This window comes from Gymnodraco acuticeps, unplaced genomic scaffold (genome assembly GCF_902827175.1).
Source record: "Gymnodraco acuticeps unplaced genomic scaffold, fGymAcu1.1, whole genome shotgun sequence".
Lineage (NCBI taxonomy): Eukaryota > Metazoa > Chordata > Actinopteri > Perciformes > Bathydraconidae > Gymnodraco > Gymnodraco acuticeps.
Genome location: NW_022992071.1, coordinates 153773 through 175069, shown reverse-complemented (window position 1 = coordinate 175069; position 21297 = coordinate 153773). Strand labels below are relative to the sequence as shown.

Here is a 21297-nt window from a genome sequence, read left to right as displayed (position 1 = left end):
TGTCATTCATAACACTTTTTTATTTTACTAATATCTTCACACACATTAAACGACACACAAAAACAACACAAAATGAATATGCTACATTAGTAACTTATACTTATGACCTAACTTAAGGTGGGGTAGGTAATTCACTTCAGAAACACTTTTTGTTATATTCCATGGAATGCTCTTAACATCCCGATAGCAATTAAAACATTTAATCTGTGGAAGCCGTGGCGTTGTAAAAAGCACGACCAATCATCTGCCTCGGCCCGGCTAAAGTAACTAGATGGCCTACCTGCCTGTCAGCCTTCCATCTGTGCACAAACTTATCTCGTGCCCTCATTGGTCATGTGCGCGTTCGTGTGTGTTGGAGGAGGGGCTCTGTAAGGAAGTCTGAAGGAAGGGGCAGACTTTTTTCAGCTGCGTACTTTCAAATTCTAGCACTCGAGCTGGTTTCTCCATTCTTACCTACCCTACCTTTAATACAATACAATCATAAGTAAATATATCTTTAAAAATACAAAACAAATGATTTCTATATCAAATATGGTTACTTTTCCTCACTGTTAAATGATTCAGACATATCCAGATGTCATCACACTCATACCACTATGATTCACAAGAGATGAATTATGAGTTATACTTTGGGTTATTATCCGAGTCACAGAGCTTTAAAGGTATGATGTGGTTTAACACAACGTCAATTTGTGCCGTCTCTTGGCAGACAACACTGACAATAAATGGCACAAATGCAAGCACATAAATATGAAATAACAGTATTTTTGGATGCGGAAGAAAGGACACAATATAGCTTTTAATGTTCAGGAGGTGCTTTAAAGAGGTGTAGCAGGCTCAAAGCTGATGGTGAGTGTTGTTATTGTCATGATTCTCTCCGGGTCCCCTCCCCTCCCCTCTTTTCCTTTTCATACAAACACATTCGCACAAAGCAGCCACACAGGCGCTGTATTGTTTAGTGGAAATGAGTTGTTGTTGCCCAGAGAGAGAGAGGGTTGATGCATGCAAGAAGAACGAGGGCGCTGAAGTTTGTGAGGATTAGAGAGGACGCTGCATGGCCGTTCTCCAGACACTGCTATACAGTATATTCAGGGTGTTTAGGTTTATATACAATATGCATTACGTGTATATTAAAGGGGACCTATCATGCAAAATGCACTTTTTTATGTCTTTTATACATCAACGTGTCCCCGGTGTGTCAGGGAACTCACGCAGCGTCAGAAAATAAAACCCTCTCTCTTTTCCTCCGTACCCACATCTCTAAAAACGGGGCTACAATGGAGCTGATCCAGATTTGCGTCCGATATGACGTCATATCTGAAATGTGGACCGGCCCTATCAGAAACGTTCTTATCAGAAACAATGCCCGACTGTTTTGGACGTAATATGGTCGGTGTTTACATTAGCATCGCTAACACTCAGAGCTAACCTGTACTGGAGAGCATGTGTGTGAGGAAGCAGGAAGTAAAAAGGATCTCACCTTGTGGTATAACCGGCAAGAGAGAAGCCTTTGAGCTCCATACTGTTTCAGAGAGAATCCTTGATAATCCATGATATGGCGTTTCATCACGGCAGTATTTAGTTTAGACCAGGGGTCGGCAACCCCTGGCACGCGGCACCGTAACCAGTGGCACACTAGGAATAAGTGTGCAAATATTTAAATTGTATTTTCGGATCCTGAACGAGACCGCTGCCAGAGCGCGTCTCCCCGTTACCTGCAGAAGGAAGCCATGCACAGCAACGCAGCCCCGCTCTCTTTAACTCCAGGCGACTTTCTGCCGCTTTCCTCCGTGGTGCAGTGCTGATCGTTTCATCACCACAGAGGAAAGCACTTCACTAATTGCAGTACCCATAAGGGAGCTGTACAAATGCCGCAGTTTTTGCGTGGCTGTGTCTTTAGTTGAAAGCCCAGTGGCGATCTGCTCATCTCTCATCGAAATAATATGCTACAAAGGGGCAGACTAGCCATCTGTGTGTTGAACTGTCCTGTCGGCTCCCAGACCGTAGTCGAGGAGGGCAGAAGCAACAAGCTTCAGGTTCGATAACCCACTTTAGCTTAAATGACTGGAGAGAGGCAAGCTCTTCTTGGGAGGCCGTTGCCATTTATTTAGCTGTTCTTCTGTTTCACAAAATACATCATAGACCTCTGTTTTTCTGCTTCCTCGTTTCACTTCCAGAAACATACACGTTCTCTCCATAGGTTCTCTCACTGTCGCTCTACCATCCACAAACACACGTGCACAAGCCACACCCCTCTCTCTCTCTCTCTCTCTCTTAAAGGGACAGCGATCTCATCTCACTCTGCATGACCCTAATATCATAACATGTGTGCTCTGGAGAATCACAGAACGGACGATCGTCCTTATTATTATGCCGTTTAAATCAATTATTTAAATGTGTTTGTTAAATTCGGCATCATGTAAGTTGCGCTGACAGGTCCACACACTGCTTCCCCGCAGCGAGGCTCCCCCGCCCTCCTGCTGATAGTTGACGAGCGTCAAGCTCCTCAACCCCCCGTTGACAATTCTCGATCGTTGGCACGCTGATAATTATTTTTTTTTTAAATGGCACTTCATATCAAAAAGGTTGCCGACCCCTGGTTTAGACAGTAGCTGCCGGGTCCCGCATGAGCTCCGCCCCCTCCTTTTTTTTTTTAAAGCTTTATTCCCCAAATCAGCACTTTTGAAACAGGAAGTGAAATAGAGAGATATGAGGCATGGAGAATGGGTGATATGTTTGGTATTTTGAGCAAAACACTTCATAGACATGTTTTTTATATATTTTTATATATCTGAGACCTATGCTATTGCCTAAAAATAGCGTGATAGGTGACCTTTAATATTTTATAAGACATTCTTTAACTTCTTGTTTTATATCAATACCTTTTCTCATTATTCATTTTAACCTTTTTTTCACACTCTAACTTTACTTACATTTATATAAATATTATGAATTGTATTTATCCTTTTTTTAATTCACAAATGGAGCAACTGTTCATAAACCCCATGTCTCCCGGTATAAATAAAGCAGTCTGATGATGACTGATTTCAAATGAAGAAATGATGACGTAGGCTGTGTACGAGGTTTGAAGTAAAGACGTGTCTCAGAAGTATTTTAACGACTCCAAGAAGAAGCCAGCTTGTACTTTCATCTATAATTGTGTGTCGCCTCGGTCATGCTCTTAAATTCTCAAAAAACTGCTTTGATCTGTGAGCCTTTTGATTGGAGCAGACAGAGCCTCAGGGTGATGCTGCACTCCTTTCATGGTGTGGAGGGGGGGGGGGGACCATGTGACCATGTGACGCTCAGCTGCACCAACCACAGCGAGGTCGTCTTCAACACACTGTAGGGTGCAAATAACATCTTCAATTTGATTCTTCTTTGCTCATACTTCCCATGTTCCCCTTTATTTCCAGAGACGGCAAAAGTACACACATCCTTTACTCAAGTAGAAGTACAGATACTCGTGTTTAAAAATACTCTGGTGAAGTAGAAGTACTGACTAAACTTCTTTACTCAAGTCAAAGTAAAGAGGCTTTGAAATGTACTTCAGTAAAAAGTACCCATAACTAGCAGCTGTTTTAAGAGTACCTGACCTCCCTTTATATTAATAGAACAATAATGTCATTGTTAGCTAATGAATGTTTCCATGCTGAACAACGGCAACATGACAACGTTTCCATTGGTCCCTCTTCTTTAGAGAAGACCAGGAAATGATGGATACACGGATCGTGTTCAAATCAATAGGCACGCAATGACTCTAAATAATAATGATCACGCCACCAAACACACATTCAGACTAAAGGAACCAGCTGTTTGGGAAATGAGAGAAGTAGAATGTACAGGTATTTGTGTTCAACATGTAAGAAGTAGAAAGTACAGGTATTTAATAATAATAATAAATGATATTTATATAACGCCTTTCAAGGGACCCAAGGTCGCTGTACATGGTGGACAAACAAAACAAACAGACAATCAACGGGCAAACCAAAGAAATAAATAAAGGATGCCAGGGGACCAGAAAAGGGCTAGGGCCCGAAGGCCAGGGTGAACAGGTGTGTTTTTAGTGATAATTTGAAGATGTCCAGGGAGGCAGCATTACGGATCTCGGCAGGAAGTGCATTCCAGAGGGTGGGGGCCGCAACACTGAATGCCCTGTCACCAACAGTACGGAGGCGAGAGTGGGGGATGGAGAGCAGGCCCGTGTCTGAGGATCGCAGACTCCGAGAAGGGGTGTAGGGATGGAGGAGGTCCGATAAGTACTGGGGGGGGCGAGGGTATGGAGGGACTTGTACGTGAGGATGAGTGTTTTGTATTGAATCCGGGACTTGACCGGCAGCCAATGTAGGTGGATGAGGGTGGGGGTGATATGGTGCCATGGCTTGGTGTGGGTGAGAAGCCTGTCGGCAGAGTTCTGGACATATTGGAGCCTATCCAGGGTTTTGCTGGGAACCCCGGACAGGACTCCATTGCAATAGTCCAGACGGGATGTAATGAAGGCGTGTACAAGGGTTTCTGCCAGAGTCAGAGAGAGAAGGCCGGATTCTGGCAATGTGTTTTAGGTGGTAGAAGGCGGATTTGGTGACAGCTTTGACATGCGCCTGGAAAGAGAGGGTGGTGTCCAGGATGACTCCCAGGTTGCGGACTTCAGTGGACGGGGAGATAGAGCAGCCGTCAATGGAGAGAAGCAGGTCTCCAACCTTCTGGAGCTGCGTCTTGGGAGCCACAATCATGAGCTCTGTTTTATTGCTGTTGATTTTGAGCAGGTTTGATGACATCCAGTTTTTTATGTCCTGTAGGCAGTTGACAAGGGATTGAGGGGGGAGCTGAGTGGACGGTTTGGTGGAGAGATAGAGCTGTGTGTCATCAGCATAAGAGTGAAAGCTGAGACCATGTTGGCGGATGATTTGACCAAGTGGGAGCATGTAGATATTGAATAGGAGGGGTCCAAGCACAGAGCTTGAGGTACACCTTGGTTGACTGGGGCGGGAGGGGAGCTGCAGTCACTGATGGTGACAAAGTGTTTCCTGTTAGACAGGTAGGACACGAACCAGGCAAGAGCTGTGTCACTGAGGCCAAGGTAGTCAGACAGGCGGCTGAGGAGGATGGAATGGGATATGGTATCGAAGGCTGCTGAGAGGTCCAGGAGGATGAGAATGCTGATGAGGCCAGAATCAGATGCGATGAGGATGTCGTTTGTGATTTTGATGAGGGCAGTCTCAGTACTGTGATATGGTCTAAAGCCAGACTGGAGGGGATCGTAGAGCTCATGCAGTGACATGTGGTGTTGCAGTTGTGCGGCAACTGCTCTTTCCAGGATCTTGCTCACGAATGGGAGGTTTGAGATCGGCCGGTGGTTGTTGAGGTCCTCCGGGTCCAAGCCAGGCTTCTTCAGGATTGGAGAGACTGAGGCAGTTTTGAGGCAGGGTGGGACAAGTTCACAATGTCAACAATGATGGGGCAGATGGTGGATAGAGCTGCCTTGACCAAGGCTGTGGGCATGGGGTCAAGAGAGCAGGTCGATGTCTTGGCCTTAGTAACCAGCTTGGTAATTTGGATGACATCCACTGGGGAGAAGGTGGAGAGGCAACACCTAGGTGGACGAGTAATACCTTGTGGCTGGAATTTGGTTCACATGTAGAAGTAGAAAGTACAGGTATTTGTGTTCAACATGTAAGAAGTAGAAAGTACAGGTATTTGTGTTCAACATGTAAGAAGTAGAAAGTACAGGTATTTGTGTTCAACATGTAAGAAGTAGAAAGTACAGGTATTTGTGTATTCAACAACATGTAAGAAGTAGAAAGTACAGGTATTTGTGTTCAATATGTAAGAAGTAGAAAGTACAGGTATTTGTGTTCAACATGTAAGAAGTAGAAAGTACAGGTATTTGGGTTCAACATGTAAGAAGTAGAAAGTACAGGTATTTGGGTTCAACATGTAAGAAGTAGAAAGTACAGGTATTTGGGTTCAACATGTAAGAAGTAGAAAAGTACAGGTATTGGTGTTCAATATGTAAGAAGTCGAAAGTACAGGTATTTGTGTTCAATATGTAAGAAGTAGAAAGTACAGGTATTTGTGTTCAACATGTAAGAAGTAGAAAGTACAGGTATTTGTGTTCAACATGTAAGAAGTAGAAAGTACAGGTATTTGTGTTTAACATGTAAGAAGTAGAAGTACAGGTATTTGTGTTCAACATGTAAGAAGTAAGAAAGTACAGGTATTTGTGTTCAACATGTAAGAAGTAGAAAGTACAGGTATTTGTGTTCAACATGTAAGAAGTAGAAGTAAAAGTAAAAAGTCGTCAGAAAAATAAGTAGTGGAGTAAAGTACTGATACCAGAAACATGCACTTAAGTACAGTAACGAAGTATTTGTACTCCACTACTTCCCACCTTCCTCACATTATTATCTGATATAATCTTTCTCCAGCACCGACACTGACCTGGCTGGTTAGAAGTGAATATGTCAGCACTATTTTTGTTCTCCTTCATTTGAATCGTTATGGTTTATTGTACTTCTTGTATGTCGCTTCGTATGAAAGTGTCAGCTAAAAGTAATGTAATGTTATATGTCATTATGTCTCACCTCTGTAGATCTGTCCCACACATTTCAGAATCAGAAATCCTTTATTTGTCCCGCAGCGGTTAAATTGTACATGTTATATAAACGTTTAAGCAAAGGTAGAGTGCAGATCGAAGACAAAATGTTAAGAGTAGACAAAAGCATATTAAATAAAAAGGCAAGCACGAGCTAATAAAAAAACAAGTACACATCCATGTTTAAAAGTTAGAGAACATATCAAAGTGTTGCAGGACCCAGTCAAATGAATACACTGTAAAAGTGTATATTACAAGTTGTGGTATTGCACAACAGTTCTTTTATAACTAATGATAACTAAATATTTTAAAATGACTGGAATCATATTTGTGTTTCCAGCTGTTTTTATCTTTCAACTGGAAACCCCCATTGATCTTGTGATGGCACCTGGTCCTAAATATTACACAACTTCTGTAACGGGATCTGAATTGGATAATTAGATTTAGATGTTACTGATGTTCTTATAAACAAGTGATAGGATTTCATTCATGAAGCTATCTGCTCACTGAATTCTATAATTCTACTCTTAAAAAGCTGTACGAATCTCATTACATAAAAACATCCAAATCTAATCGCACATTTTTTTTTATTGCATGGCTTGTTTTGTTTGCAAACCCTTTATCAACTTGTGTCTCAGTACTTCCTCCAGCCGAATCTCTCTTGTTTCTTCTATGTTGTGCCTTCAGAGCCACTCCTTTTGTAACCATGTACTTCTCCTGATCACTCCCTTGTTATTGAAGTGAGTGTGACCCAGCGCTGCCTGCTTTACAGAAAGAGAACAGTCATGAGAGTTAGATTTGACCAGACCTTAATGTGGGCTGTGGCGCAGTGGAATAGTGCGTTGGTGTTGGGATCAGGGGAGCACAGGTTCAAACCCCACTGCAGTCAGCATGTCGTTGTGTCCCTGAGACACTTCACCCCAAATTGCTCCTGTGGGGATTGGCCACAGTATTGAGTATGTAAGTCGCTTTGGATAAAATCGTCTAACAAGTGACATGTAATGTAATGTACCAGCATGAACACAAGCTTTTGACCCAACAAACTATTTTTTTCATTGCCTTCTTTCTTGGCATCGTAAATAACATTTCATCTAGCTGACAGTTTTATCCAAAGTAACTTACAACACGTCCAATCAACCATAAAAAGCAAGAATCTTGAAGGTACATTTGCCTCCAATGTCTACGGGAAGATGGTCGATTTTGGTCCTATTGCCCAACTCTTTCTCGCATGTATAAAATCCATTTACAAACTCTTGCCATAACTTGATCATGATAATCCATTGCTTCTGTCTGACACCTGCTTCAAGAGTGTGTTGCTTTAAAAAAAATCCCGTAAACGATCTCCTGGTTAACTCGAACTTTCGGAATGTTTTAATCACATTACAGTCGCAACCTGCAAACTGAGTATTTTTCAGGGGGGAGTGTGCGGGGGGAGGAGATGAGTGGGGGTTTTCAGAGTGTGTGTGTGCGTGTGCGTGTGCGTGTGCGTGTGTGTGTGTGTGTGTGTGTGTGTGTGTGTGTGTGTGTGTGGTGTGTGTGTGTGTGTGTGTGTGTGGTGTGTGTGTGTGTGTGTGTGTGTGTGTGTGTGTGTGTGTGTGTGTGTGTGTGTGTGTGTGTGTGTGTGTGTGTGTGTGTGTGCAGAGAGAGAGAGTATGAGAGTCCCTTTGTATCCCGATGCAGCTACAGGCCCGGCAGTTATGGGTAAGGCTCCCTCATTGCCCTGTTTCCCTCCTCCCCTAACTCCCCCTTCAATGGCCCTCTTTGTCTTTCCAAAGTATCACACAGCCGATTAAAGAGAGGGAATTAGGAGTCAGGCTTAACACACAACACGCAGAAACACACATAACTAACTGCAAATGTGCATATAGGCATGTTTCACCATCACACACTCAACTAGGGATAAACTAACTCAAATGCAGTTGCGGTAAACGAGCTGCTGACTTCACTACATGATTACCAGATCATTTGATCTGATATATTACAAATGACCTGAGGAGATGCTCACACGATCACACTTGTTGTACCCTAGATATATTGATTCCTGTTTTACCTCGACATTATTAGGACATACATCTCCCTACAATCATTGTATCATTTGAACACATCACATATCCAATACTGCTCTTGTTTTTATCAACTGAGCAAACGATTACTGTAATATTAGCCCAACAATAACCAGTGTAATATAGGGATGTAACGATACCAAAAACTCACGGTACGATAATATCGCGATAAAAAGTCCACAGTACGATATTTATCGCGATATTGAAAAATAAAGAAAAAAAATGTGAATTATTTTGTCATTTCTTTTTTTACTCGAATTTGTTTTCTTTATTAAATAATACATCTGATTTGTACAGCATTTTAGTAGGATAGTAATATTTTAAAGTGTCAACAATATAATAATCAGACCATGCAATAGAATAAATCAAGTTTCACTTTAGTTTTTCAAGTAACTCAACTCTAACTAACTCACTAACTCACTCACTCACTCACTCACTCACTCACTCACTCAGCATCATCAAGGTTATCTTTTAGGAATATGAGCATGTCCACATTTCCAGGTAGAAGCTGGGATATTTGGGCGTTTACAAAATCCCCTGCTGTGGAAAAATCTCTCTTGCTTGGTACTGATGTTGCTGGGACAGAGAGATATGCTTTGGCCATGGGTGACAGCAGTGGGTCAAACTGTGCATTGTCTCTCCACCACTTCAAAAACAATACAGTTGTTGCCAAGAAGGTGAGGCTTATTGACAGGGCGAGATATAAATATACTGTTGGTACTTGTCAATGTCTCTAGGTGTGTACATGTAGCCCTGTAAATACGATGTCCTTTATTGTTATCTGTTGTTTTATGTTCATGTTGTAACCTACTTGCTGCCATGTTGGACAGGTCTCCCTTGAAAAAGAGATTGATGATCTCAATGGGACCATCTGGTTGAATTATTTAAAAAAAAATGTACCTCGATATATCGTTACATCCCTAATATAATCCAACTAGAGTTCATTTATCGCATGAATTGATAATGACCATCTTTTATCAAACTTGCTGTGGATTTCCTCATGATTTGCACATGTTTTTATCCTTAATATAAACCTTTTTTTAACCAGTGTAATATAATAAATCAATACACATACTTTATTAATTTACAGTTTTTTTAACTTCAAACTTCAAACGCTTTGATAATCTGGAAAAGCGCTATATTAAATGTAAGGAATTATTATTATTATTATCAATACTACATTGTAAACATACAAGAAAAAGTTGTGCATTTAAAATCCTTAGTATTTGCATCCGATTTATACTTACCAAAAACCAAAGTACTTCCTTCAGAATAATATATGAAATGGCTTAATGTGTTCATCACAGCTGGTAATGGTGATGTATATACTGCTGCTGGATATATTAACCTATACTTATATGTCATTATCTATTTATTATTTGATTTATATTTTATATAAGCTAATAATCTGAATCTGTAAAAAGCTGTCGGATAAATGTGGTGCAATAACGGCTTCTAAAATGTAGTGAACTAGAAGTAAAGTAAGTAAAAACACTCATAAGTGAAAGTACAAAAGTATTGGATTGTACTAAAGTACCCAAAGAAAAGAGCTTACTTTGAATCTAGTGTATAGTATTGTCATATTTCATTATATTTTACTCCACTCTGTTGTACTATTATTATTATTATTATTATTATGACCTATTCTTCTTTCTGTGTCTCCGTATGCACCATTTGTACCAAAGCAAATTCCTTATATGCGTAAACCTACTTGGTAATAAAAGCGATTCTGATTCAGATTCAGAATCAAATATAAACGATTGGATTATTATGTGTTAGTCACAGCTGATATATTTGAATGACTTTATATACTGCTGCTGGATATCTAAAACAAAGACCATAATTAGAGCTCAATGTTGATATATTAGTCGATTTAAAGCTGTCGAATAATTGTAGGGGAAGAAAAAGTACAATATTGGCTTCAAAGATGTAGGTTTGAAGTGAAAATATAACTCCAAATTGTTCTCATGAATCCTTGAGTTAATGTCCTTCTTCATCCCATTCCTCGACTGGCTTCATTTGATGAGTACAAAGGGATATGTTTACTATAGAGGGCAGATTGTTAATAACTGATAGCAAAATGTTCCCCTAATGGTTCCATTGTAAAAGAGATTTCCGAGAGGCAGTCTTGTATCAAAGCAGATAATCGAGCTTTATTTCAAGTGAGCGTAAAAGGTCATTATTCATCATCACCATCACATGATCTCTGCTGTTGAGAAGCTGTCGCAGTGCAGTTACACAAGAAGGGAAACATCTGAAATACCAAAATGGCAGTCGAGTGTTGTCCTCATAATGGAGAGGAGCGATAAACAGCGCGCACACAAACACATATAAATAAGAAATTCAACATAAGTTTCACACGTGGCAATTATAATGATGTTAAATAACAAGGGGCTTTAAGGTGTGGGGGGTTAAAAGAAGCAGTGCTGCATGCATGCGGTTTGGATCTGTGTGCAGAAGTGACACAAAATGAGTGATAAATATAAAAACAAAGATATTTTCTTTACTTTTAAGGTGGAAATAAAATACTTAAAGTACAGTTCTGTTTTTAAATGGTGGACAGAAATGACACAGTCGATTATAGAGAGACATTGATAGTCCAAAAAGGTAAAAATCAAGGCACATTATTACATTTAATATAAGGCTGTGTTAAAAGTTATTATCTCCTGGAAGCTTTATTCGCACAATCTCTGGCAACTGTTTCTCAGTATTGGCATCAAAACGCTTCTTTTTCTCAAAGACCAAACGACGACCAAAAGATGTGACATTTTGCATTGAATACTTTTCTACATACACATTTTTGAATGACACAGAATACAAGGCAGTGGTGCATATATTCAGTGGAGATTATAATGGCAAAAAGCATTTAAAATATTAGTAATTGTTCAAACAAACGAAGAAGCTTCTGTTATATATTCTATGACACGTTGCGACCATGATCGGTGAGAATGGGTTAAGCAAGTATAAATAGAATTGTCTTTTTTCATGAATGTACTTCATATGCGTCGTAAAAATAAGGAAAATCATCACACGTATCAGTGCGATTGTGAGAAAAAGGTAAAAGTAGCTTTTGACACTTATGTGTTTTTAAAGGAATACATCAAACCCCAAAATGTACAATTTATCGTCTTTCAATTATCGTCAAATCTCATCGGCATACAGTGATACAAAATAATTCATAATTTGGTTCTTCAGAACTGCATGCAGCTCACCCATAATGATAATAATCAAGAATAATATGTAAAGGGGCAACTTGGAAGCCAAATAATGGTTAAAATGAATATATAATAGTATTTTAAAACCGCATCTTCCAGAATTTTCCTCATTCTTTCATTCATTTTTTATGTTTGACTACTGTAAGCGTACATTAACAAAGTAAACATGTTAATTAGTGTTATTCTGGATATATAGGTATTTTCTAAAATGTCACTTGAAGATGTCTTTACTTGCGTTTTGGAGTTCAATATTGGATCAAATATACTGCAAAATACACTGAGTAGGCCTACTTTTCATTTGTCAAGTTTATAAAAAAGGCTTTATCATGTGGGTATTTCTTATAATCCAATTCTCAGTTATCCATTAGTATGAGCATGACTTCCCAAACACTTGCATGTTTTAAAAGAAGATGGCTGTAAACACAGTTTTTCGTTAGGATTTCATGGTAACACGGTGTTTAAAAAATCATATGCAAATGGTTATTTTTGGGGGTGAAGTATTAAGGCATTAACAATAACTCACATAGAAAGATGTTGAAAACTAAAAACTATTTCGCTACAAAAGGTAGTTTTGAGTCGGGAGAAACGTCTGTAAAATCAGTTTCTTTGATATAAGTTTTGGTCTCAAAACTTTGGTCGTTTTTACAAAAACATCAAATCTGTTTGCAAAAAAACGTACATTTGTCATTTCAAGTATACTGTATACACTATCCTGATAAAAGTCAGTCATCATTACAAGTTGTTTTTCGACTACTTATACATTTCACTTAACAAAACCTCAACAAATGTTATGGCATTGTACGTCCATGCATGTGTGTACGAAAGGCAAGTGAACACAGCATAACAGTCTGAATTAAATAGGGACAAATGTTCCTCAGAAACCAACACCAGTATTTGTTATATTGATTTCCAAAAGCAATACAAAGCTTACATCTGTTTGATAAAAGGTCAATGTTGCCTGAGAAGCCAAATCGTTTGGCACCGGTACAAAATAAGTTCATGTAGAATGAATTTGGCTCAAAGCTCAAAGTCTTGCTAATTCTCAATGTGTACCAGTTGCTGTTGACCCCTTGTTGCTCGTGATAGAGGAGTGTAGACTACAAGTTGCCCCTTCTTGTACACACATTTGATCCTTTTCCACTTATCAATACTTCCTGTTGTGTATTTGGGAGCACCAGAGGCTTGGTAAAGTAATACATTCTCTGACCACTACACTCTACGCCCTGAATAATCGACCGCTCTTCAAAAGCACCACGCTCCAAGCTCATCCTTGGGCCGTGACAGCATTTCCGCATCTTGGCAGGGCCAGATCAGGGTTTCTTGTCCCCTCCTGCCGCCACTGCCCACTCCCCCGGTGCCTGCCCACTCCCCCCAGCCAAGACCACTTCTTCCTCCAGCGATACCGCCAACGCCGCTCACGCTGCAGCCGATCCTGGGGTCTGACGCCGGTGCTGAAGCTGCACCGGTGCCCTCTGCTCTCGTTGTCTGTCATGGCCGCGTCAGAGTGGTGTAGATGGGCTGTTCCCAGTGCGTGGGGCTGTGTGACTGCGGCACACTGGCCTGGTCGCTGATGGCCGTGTACAGGGGCCTCTGGGAGGGCCCCATGTAGGAGAAGGCGGAGTACAGCCCTGATGCCTGGCTGGAGTGGGCGTAGTACGGCCCTGAAGCCTGGTGGTCCGCATATTCAGCAAACTGAGCCCTGGAGGCCAAAGAGGGGAAGGCTGAGCTGTAGTGAGGGAGGCTGAGGGGGGTGTAGGTGACATGGGACCCTACTGAGGCCGCCTCTCCGAAGTGACCCCCAGCCTCGCTCTTGATCTGAGCCTTGGAGGGATCTGAGGGGCCGTGATGCTGCATCTGCTGCTGCTGCTGCTTGGAGAGCCAGGCGGCTGAGTGTCCGCTGGCTGCCAGAGCGGAGGAGAGGCCGTAGCTGTACGGAGAGACGGAGGAAGATGATGCTGCTGCTGCTGCTGCTGCTGCTGCTGCTGCCGCGCCGGCACTCTGCCCCACCCCCGGGTGCCCGTTAGGGGGGAGGTACTGGTCAAACTCGTTCACATCGAAGGGCTCCATGTTGGCCATCACCTCGTGGCTCATCTCACCAATGTCCACGTTACCAAAGTCGATGTGAGGTTTACCAGATCCTGGAGCACCGGAACTTCCTTCTGCTCCCATTGCCCCACGGGAGCCCCCGTTCCCAACCTTTCCACCCCCCGCCTTCCCAGAGTGAGGCTCAGTCTTGGGAGTGGTGGGTGGTGTGGGAGGACTGTGACCTAGAGACACAAGGAAACATAACGTTGCAGTAGTTCTCTTGGCAGAAACTATGAAGCTTCTATGCTGTGCTGCAGCACCTCTTTTCACCCTCTGTCTGAAACCAGAGCCCAGTCTGCTCTGATTGGTTAGCTGGCCGGCTCTGTTGTGATTGGTCAACCGCTTAGACCTATCCCACCCCTTAGCCTATCATGTACAATGTGTTGAAGCACTAGCCAATAGAAGTGCAAGTGGGTAACATTAAGCTGTCTTTGGCTCTTTTCTGCTGAAACAATGTAAATGTCCCCTCTGTGGGACTAATGAATGTATTCTCATTCTGATTCTGAAGTGTTACATATCACTAAGTTCTGGAGTCAAAGGAGTCCAATGGAGGTGTTTCAGCTAAAAAAAAGCGAAAAACTTCCTCTGGAGGGAACACAGGGATGTCAGACTTTGCAGGCCATTTACATGCACACAAAACTATATAACACACTATAGGAAAGGGAAAACCTTTAATATGCCAACATGTGTAGTTGTGATCGAGACGGTATAGAAGCAGCCCACCTGCAGCATGAGGGTGGCTCCCGTCTGCCAGAGGGGACCCGACCGCCCGGATGAGGGACACATCCAGCTGGAGGCCCTTGTAGTGGGGCTGGCTGACCTCACCCTCCGAATGGCCATCAGCCTCACTTCCTGACCCAGAACCGGGCTTGCCACTTTTGCGGCGTCGGGGCTGGTACTTGTAGTCGGGATAGTCTTTCTTGTGCTGCTTCCTCAGCCTCTCAGCCTCCTCGATGAAGGGTCGCTTGTCACTCTCATTAAGAAGCCTTGGATACAAATAAATGATGTTAGGTTTGTTTAAGTTAGGAAGAAGAAAAGAACCAAATAGGGCACATTGTTATTGTCGGCTTTTTTCTGTTGTATATATCCTACAAGATAGTCCAAAATGTGGTCACACTTTGTTGGAGGAAAATGGTCATCCAAGAAACTTAGAGCGTTTTTTGATAACATGAATACGAAAAACTGCACACAGAGGCGATTTCTTAAAGGCTTTGTGTGCAGTGTTTGGCCTGGAAGATAGATATCTCGGTTATACGCTCACTAACTTCCTCTTGGTACATGCAAATACATTTAGCTTCACACGTCTAACCAGCTGCATGTTATGCCACTCCTGCCAGGGGCTTCTGACTGCTGGACAGTAATGAAATAATGAAGGCCAAAGATGCATCCTGTCTGCAAACTTGAAACTTGAGGAATGGCATGAGAAACTCCTGACCTTCCTCAGCCTTCCTCTTCATCGTGTTTCTGGGCAAATTAACCAATCATGCCTGCAGCCAAGCAGTCAAGTCTTCATCTAATTAATGGTAAGTCCCAAAGGGTTAATTCATTTAACATTTCTGACCTTTCTGTCAGCCGATAGCAAGCGTTCTGTTTGAGAGAAGAAGAGACTTATGTACGGTCTCTACTTTAAACTCTGGTAACTACAGTGATACTGTGATCAAAAACAAAACAGTTACAGTAAAAGTTTATCATTTCAAAATTGAAAGGGCGTGTAATTACTTTGATGGTTGAAATCCTCTACTTTAAATGAGAGCAAAATGTGGTGAAAGCACCCCATGATTCCCTCAGGAGCCGATTACCAATCAATGGAACAGAGATGATGCATAAAAGGACAATAATACTTGGGTTATATATATATAATTTGTGTTCATGGGTACAAGTGATCAGCTGATGGAGGCAAAACTGTGCCAGTTAGACCTTAGAAACTAAAGTGGGTTTGTTCAGCACAACACACTTAATACTTTCAGCCCTGGCCATGAAATTGACCTTTGGCCTTTCCTAATGTGGAGCTATTCCCCTTAGCCCTCCACCCTGAATATAAACCCCTGCTCTGTTTATAGCAGGGATATTTTAGCTTCAACTTCATTAATATACATATTCACAATAATGGGACGCAGTAAAAAATAGGGGCCATTCTGTGTAATGAATACTTTAAGTTTTGGTACTTTAAATATATGTTGCCCCCTCACCTCCACAGCTTCCCCAGGGTCTTGCTGAGCTCCGCGTTGTGCAGGTGAGGATGCTGATCGGCCAGCTTCCTCCTCGCGGCCTGCGCCCAAACCATAAACGCGTTCATGGGCCTCTTCACGTGGGGCTTGTTCTTGTTTCCGGCGTTTGCGCGCACCGGCATGGGCACCAGGGTCCAGTCGTAGCAGTTGAGCACCTGGCTCACGGCGTCACGGATGCCTGCGGGGAAGCGGTCGTCCTCATCTTCCGATTTGGTGGATGAACCTCCGGCCACAGAGTCCTCCTGACCCGGGAGCTGCGGCTGCTGCGGCCCGGGCAGAGGCGAGTCTCCCCCAGTAGCACCGGAGGATTGACCTGGTGACATGGAGCGACTGTCATCGGACATCCCGGGACTGAGCTCCACCTCCGACAAGCTCTGCTCGTCTCTGGACATCTTTCCTAACACACACAAGCCTCCAGGCGGATGAATTTGTTCCTAAATGCTCAGCTCTACCTGTTGAGTCCGATCTGTTAGTTTGATAGAGAGAGAACGACTGATCCTTGTTAAGTTATAATATGAACTGCCAATCTGTCTCTACTCTCAGTCTCCGTTGCAAGACTCTATGAGGGTTCCACATTAAAGTTCTTTCCATCCGGGTTGTTGGTATGATAGGCGGCTCAGTGCGCACCTTGGACCCCAGCTTACCTGCTAATGCACAGCTGTCTGCACCAAACTCGCCCACTATCACTTCCCACCCTAAACTCTCTCCTCCGGTTGTCCAGTGGGTGAATTCCAAAAGCAAGGACCTGGAAAAAGCAGAATGACGAGGAGGGTTAGTTCAACAAGCCTATAACTTTAAAGACAGTACCTTTGTCAACACCCAACAACCTATTGATAGTGATGTGATAGTGTTCAAAGTCAAGACACGACAGCATCATTTATTTTTCTTCATCTAACTAATACACCATGAGGCTGGACTTGAACGAATTGGCCCACCCTATTTTTAACTCGATAAAATACTCCTTTTGTGCAAGTTATTTGCCTTATCAGCAAATAACCTCAAGCGATTCCTTTAAATGTCATTGGTTGGACTACCACTCTCAGTCGACTAATTTGTCGTTTCGGTCCTAGTCTAATATAGTCGACTAGTTTTTTTCCTTATTTTTTGCCGAATGTCTTATTTTCAATTAAGTTATGAGCTCATCTCTGGTAAGTACAAGACTTAAAGGGATTCTTTTGTATGATTCTTTGTGGAGAAACTCAGATTTACAAATAGATCTGTCGATTAAACCAACTAAGGATTAATCGGCAAAACCGTATTTTGTGTTTGGATCCGAATTTTTGTATAACTTATACCTGGTCATAAGTATCACAGACAGGAGTTAAAGGAATTTATATTTGTTCTAGTTTCATACAGATCGTCTACAAATATTCTGACTCATATTCCTTTCCAAAAACGTTATTTAATCGAAAAGGATATAATAGGCCATATTGAATGTTGTCAATATTCGAAGTGGATGCATGTTTTTTTTCATCTGCATTAAGTTCATTCATAAAATAAGGATGTAGGTGTCACTTCTTCTTGAAATTACGTTTTTCATCACCATCTCTTTTAAAGAGCCTTTTTTGTTAAAAGTCTTTTGAAAAACTAGCGTACACAAAGAAATGTTAACTATCAAATGAGTGAGATTTGTTTGCACAACAACAAAAAACAATGTAATATAAATCTAGAAGAATCAAACGCGTGCATTATCCCCCCAAAAGTGCCTCAAATCGCATATAATTGCATTTTTGTTTTATCTGAGCCCCACAACTTTTCAACACAAAGTGACGCCCATGGATTACAGTTTTCGCAGAGGTCCAGCTCCTGTTAGCACACTGCCCTTCTGCAGGTTTACCCCCACCCCCCCCCCCTCTCTCTCTCTCTAAACTAGCTACTGTTTAAGGTTTAGCAGTTATTCCAAGCTCCCCGGAGAGAAAGTGTTGGAATGACACGAGTCCGCAGCAGCACAGACCTTGGATTTATCCTCTGCACTTCTTGGATAAACATGGCCTGGCGCTGGAAACATAAACCCCCGTCAGTACGCGTGTGTGAATTGGACACAGTCTGTTTGTTAAACAGTGTCCAGTCTATCGGCGGGGAGCAAAATGTGTCCTTGTTTTTGTCCATTAAATAAATCAACACCCCTGCCTCCAACTCCACGTCCTAAATCAGCGAACTTCCTGTGAACCAGCAGCTCACAGCCGGCCGGTTTGTGTTCTGCTCTGGTTTCAAATTGCAGGAAAATTAGCCACCTCGCTCACGTCCACTGACATTATGAAATGGCTTGTCAATTTAACAGTATCTGTGTTCATGTGTGGGTTAAGTGTGTGTGTGTGTGTGTGTGTGTGTGTGTGTGTGTGTGTGTGTGTGTGTGTGTGTGTGTGTGTGTGTGTGTGTGTGTGTGTGTGTGTGTGTGAGTGTGTGTGTGTGTGTGTGTGTGTGTGTGTGTGTGTGTGTGTGTGTGTGTGTGTGTGTGTGTATGTGTGTGTGTGTGTGTGTGTGTGTGTTGTGTGTGTGTGTGTGTGTGTGTGTGTGTGTGTGTGTGTGTGGGGGGGGGGGGGGGGTATAGCCACTTAGGCTACCCCACCTTTATACTGGAGAAAATTGAACCCCTTTTTATATTTAAAACTAAGCATGAGTGCCTTTACATTCACTTCTGATCCGATGTAGGCATATTACCAAAAGCTTAACGTATTAGGCAAGTGTGTCCTGATTCGCTTAATAAAAGTCTGACTTGTTCGGAAAACTAGCTTTTTATCAGTGAATGTCAGGGATCGTATCCATTTCCAGCAGATTTGCATGTAAAGCTTAACCATCTGTCCGACGTGCATTGATAAAGACTTTCGCCTGTCACCTGCTGCAGAGACACAATGCGTAAACATCGTGCGTAATAGCACCAAAGGCCTCATTGCGCACGTATTCTGGCTGCTTATAATGTTTTTTGTGAAAGTAAGGAGCGAGAATGATCCAGAATCACTTGTTTTAGTTATACGTTCTTGTTGTGAGAGACCACATTAATTATAAAGTAATCTTTTTAGCACATTAGGAACAAATCAGGGAATAATGAATTCAACAGAGTCGTAAATCCACATATTTTCTCGGTTACTTTAATCTCTTTTAATGTTTATTGTTCAAATTGTACATATTGTTTAGTAAACATGCCTCAATTCAGTGCTTGTTGTTAATTATCACCCTGAGCATATTTACTGTGCGTAATGAATTCCTGTGGACTCATTATCGCCGCTTGACCTGCCAGAGAGTTGGCCTTAATTTGCTTGTTTGGAAACTGTCTGTTTTTGTTTGTTTTGTTTCAATTAGTTTCACAATGGCTCATATTTCTAATTCTCCAAAACAACATCAAATACAAAGAAGCAAGAAGATCGCTGCAAGTGTACTATCTAACAAGTAAACATTTGTAAAAATAAATGTAGACTTATTTTACCCATCTCCAACAAATTACATATCAAGTATACGTCTAGTTATTTTTCTCATAGCCTCTTGTAACTTCTCAGAACTTTTCCCTTTTGAGAAATCAGATTCTCTTAGTCTGAAAAAAGGCTGTCAATGTCTCCGTTGGACGAACAGAAAAAGCTCAATTTAAAATGTTTTCTCATGAAACACAGGATGACTGGCACACAACTATCCTCTCACCATCAGCATGACATGGGATTGTTACGTTTAATCATAATCCATGACAAAAAGTGTCTGAAAGTATTCTTAAATATAACACCACTGACTTTGGTAATGGAGACAATTGAAGATACGATTATTAAAGAACAAACAAGTCATCAGAAATTTTGGACCAGTCTTAAACCACATCCAAACTCGCGAAAATGTTGCTAATTATAACCAATATTAACGATTATCAATCAAGGTAGCCTCTCAAATTCTGAGTCGGGGTTCTTCTCTACGATCCCATTGAATACATTTAAAACACGAGCACTTGTTGCTTGGCACAAAACCATCCTCACACCATCATCACGACAGGAATGATTAACTTCATGATCATAATCCATGTCAAAACTTTTTTTAAATATGTTTAATTTGATCTGATTTCAGCGCTAAATACATATTATTGTCTTCAGTGCTGAAATGACCTGCTATAAAAGCACTTTAAAAAAATACGATTATTAAAGGAGGAACAAATAATCAGTCACTTCATACCAGTCTAAAACGACATCCAATCTCGCAAAAAGTTGTTAATACTTATCAATATTAAAGACTATTTAATTTAAATCTGTAATTCTGAATCTGGTTTCTTCTCTAGGATCCTATAAGAAAGCCTGAGTCTCAGAGTGAGAGCCTCCAGCAGCAGCAGAGAGGAAAGAGTTGGAAATGCTGAGCTTCTTACTTCAGTAATGAGAAAAGGAGGTCGCCGGTTTAGCACGAGAGTCCGTGAGTTCCCGAGTTTCCAAAGTGACGCTCGCTCCCGAGCCCCCTCGTTCGCGCTGCCCAAGTATGAATGCGAGCTCTGTGTGTCGTGCAGGGGCTTAAAGGGCTCCTTGTATGAGGCAGGGAGAGAAAAAATAAAAAAAAGATTTGCTGGGGAGGAAAATTCTTAAAGGAGCAGTACGGACACAGGCTCGGGGGTCTCTGATTGGCTGAAAAAATCTCTCTCTCTCAAAGAACAAAAAAATAGGGAAAGAAATTCAAGTTTAGTGTCACTAAAATAATTGGATGTTGAAAGTAATGTGCGTAAATTGTACGTAAGAAATGTTGCGAAAGAAGTTAAGACACGGTTTTCACTTTACACATAAACCAACTATTCTGGTGTTTTAATGCTGGGATATTCCAGTTGTTTTTTTATAATACACACCTTAGAAATGACATAGTACTTCCAGAAAGTTGTGTTTGTCTCAATTGAGTGAAGATTGAACAGTCAGATATGAGCGTGCGTAATTGTGCGTAAGAAATATTATGCTTGAGAAGTCAAGACAACATTTAGACTTTGAACATGAACAACATTCTGTGGAGATTTTACCTTGGGATATTCTGTATTTATCTGATCAACATCTGACAAATAACTCAGCCCTTGGTGTTTACTTCAAAGAAAGTCAGGATTTGTTCCTCTTAAATAAGTGGAGTTTGAATATAGTCAACGAAAATGCTTGAATTGTGAGCAAGACATG

The 21297-nt window shown here is 41.6% G+C and overlaps 1 protein-coding gene across 1 annotated transcript; it reads right to left on the bottom strand.

Annotated features, from left to right (window-relative positions):
* Window positions 1–10786: 10786 nt before the first annotated feature.
* sox10 (SRY-box transcription factor 10) lies at window positions 10787–20644 on the bottom strand. The gene is made up of 4 exons (XM_034202284.1): window positions 20520–20644; window positions 16148–16931; window positions 14682–14944; window positions 10787–14140 (listed from the first exon to the last, which is right to left on the bottom strand). Exons 2-4 carry the CDS (start codon window positions 16576–16578, stop codon window positions 13362–13364), a joined length of 1473 nt encoding a protein of 490 aa, XP_034058175.1. The 5' UTR covers window positions 16579–16931; window positions 20520–20644; the 3' UTR covers window positions 10787–13361.
* Between the last annotated feature and the right edge of the window lie 653 nt (window positions 20645–21297).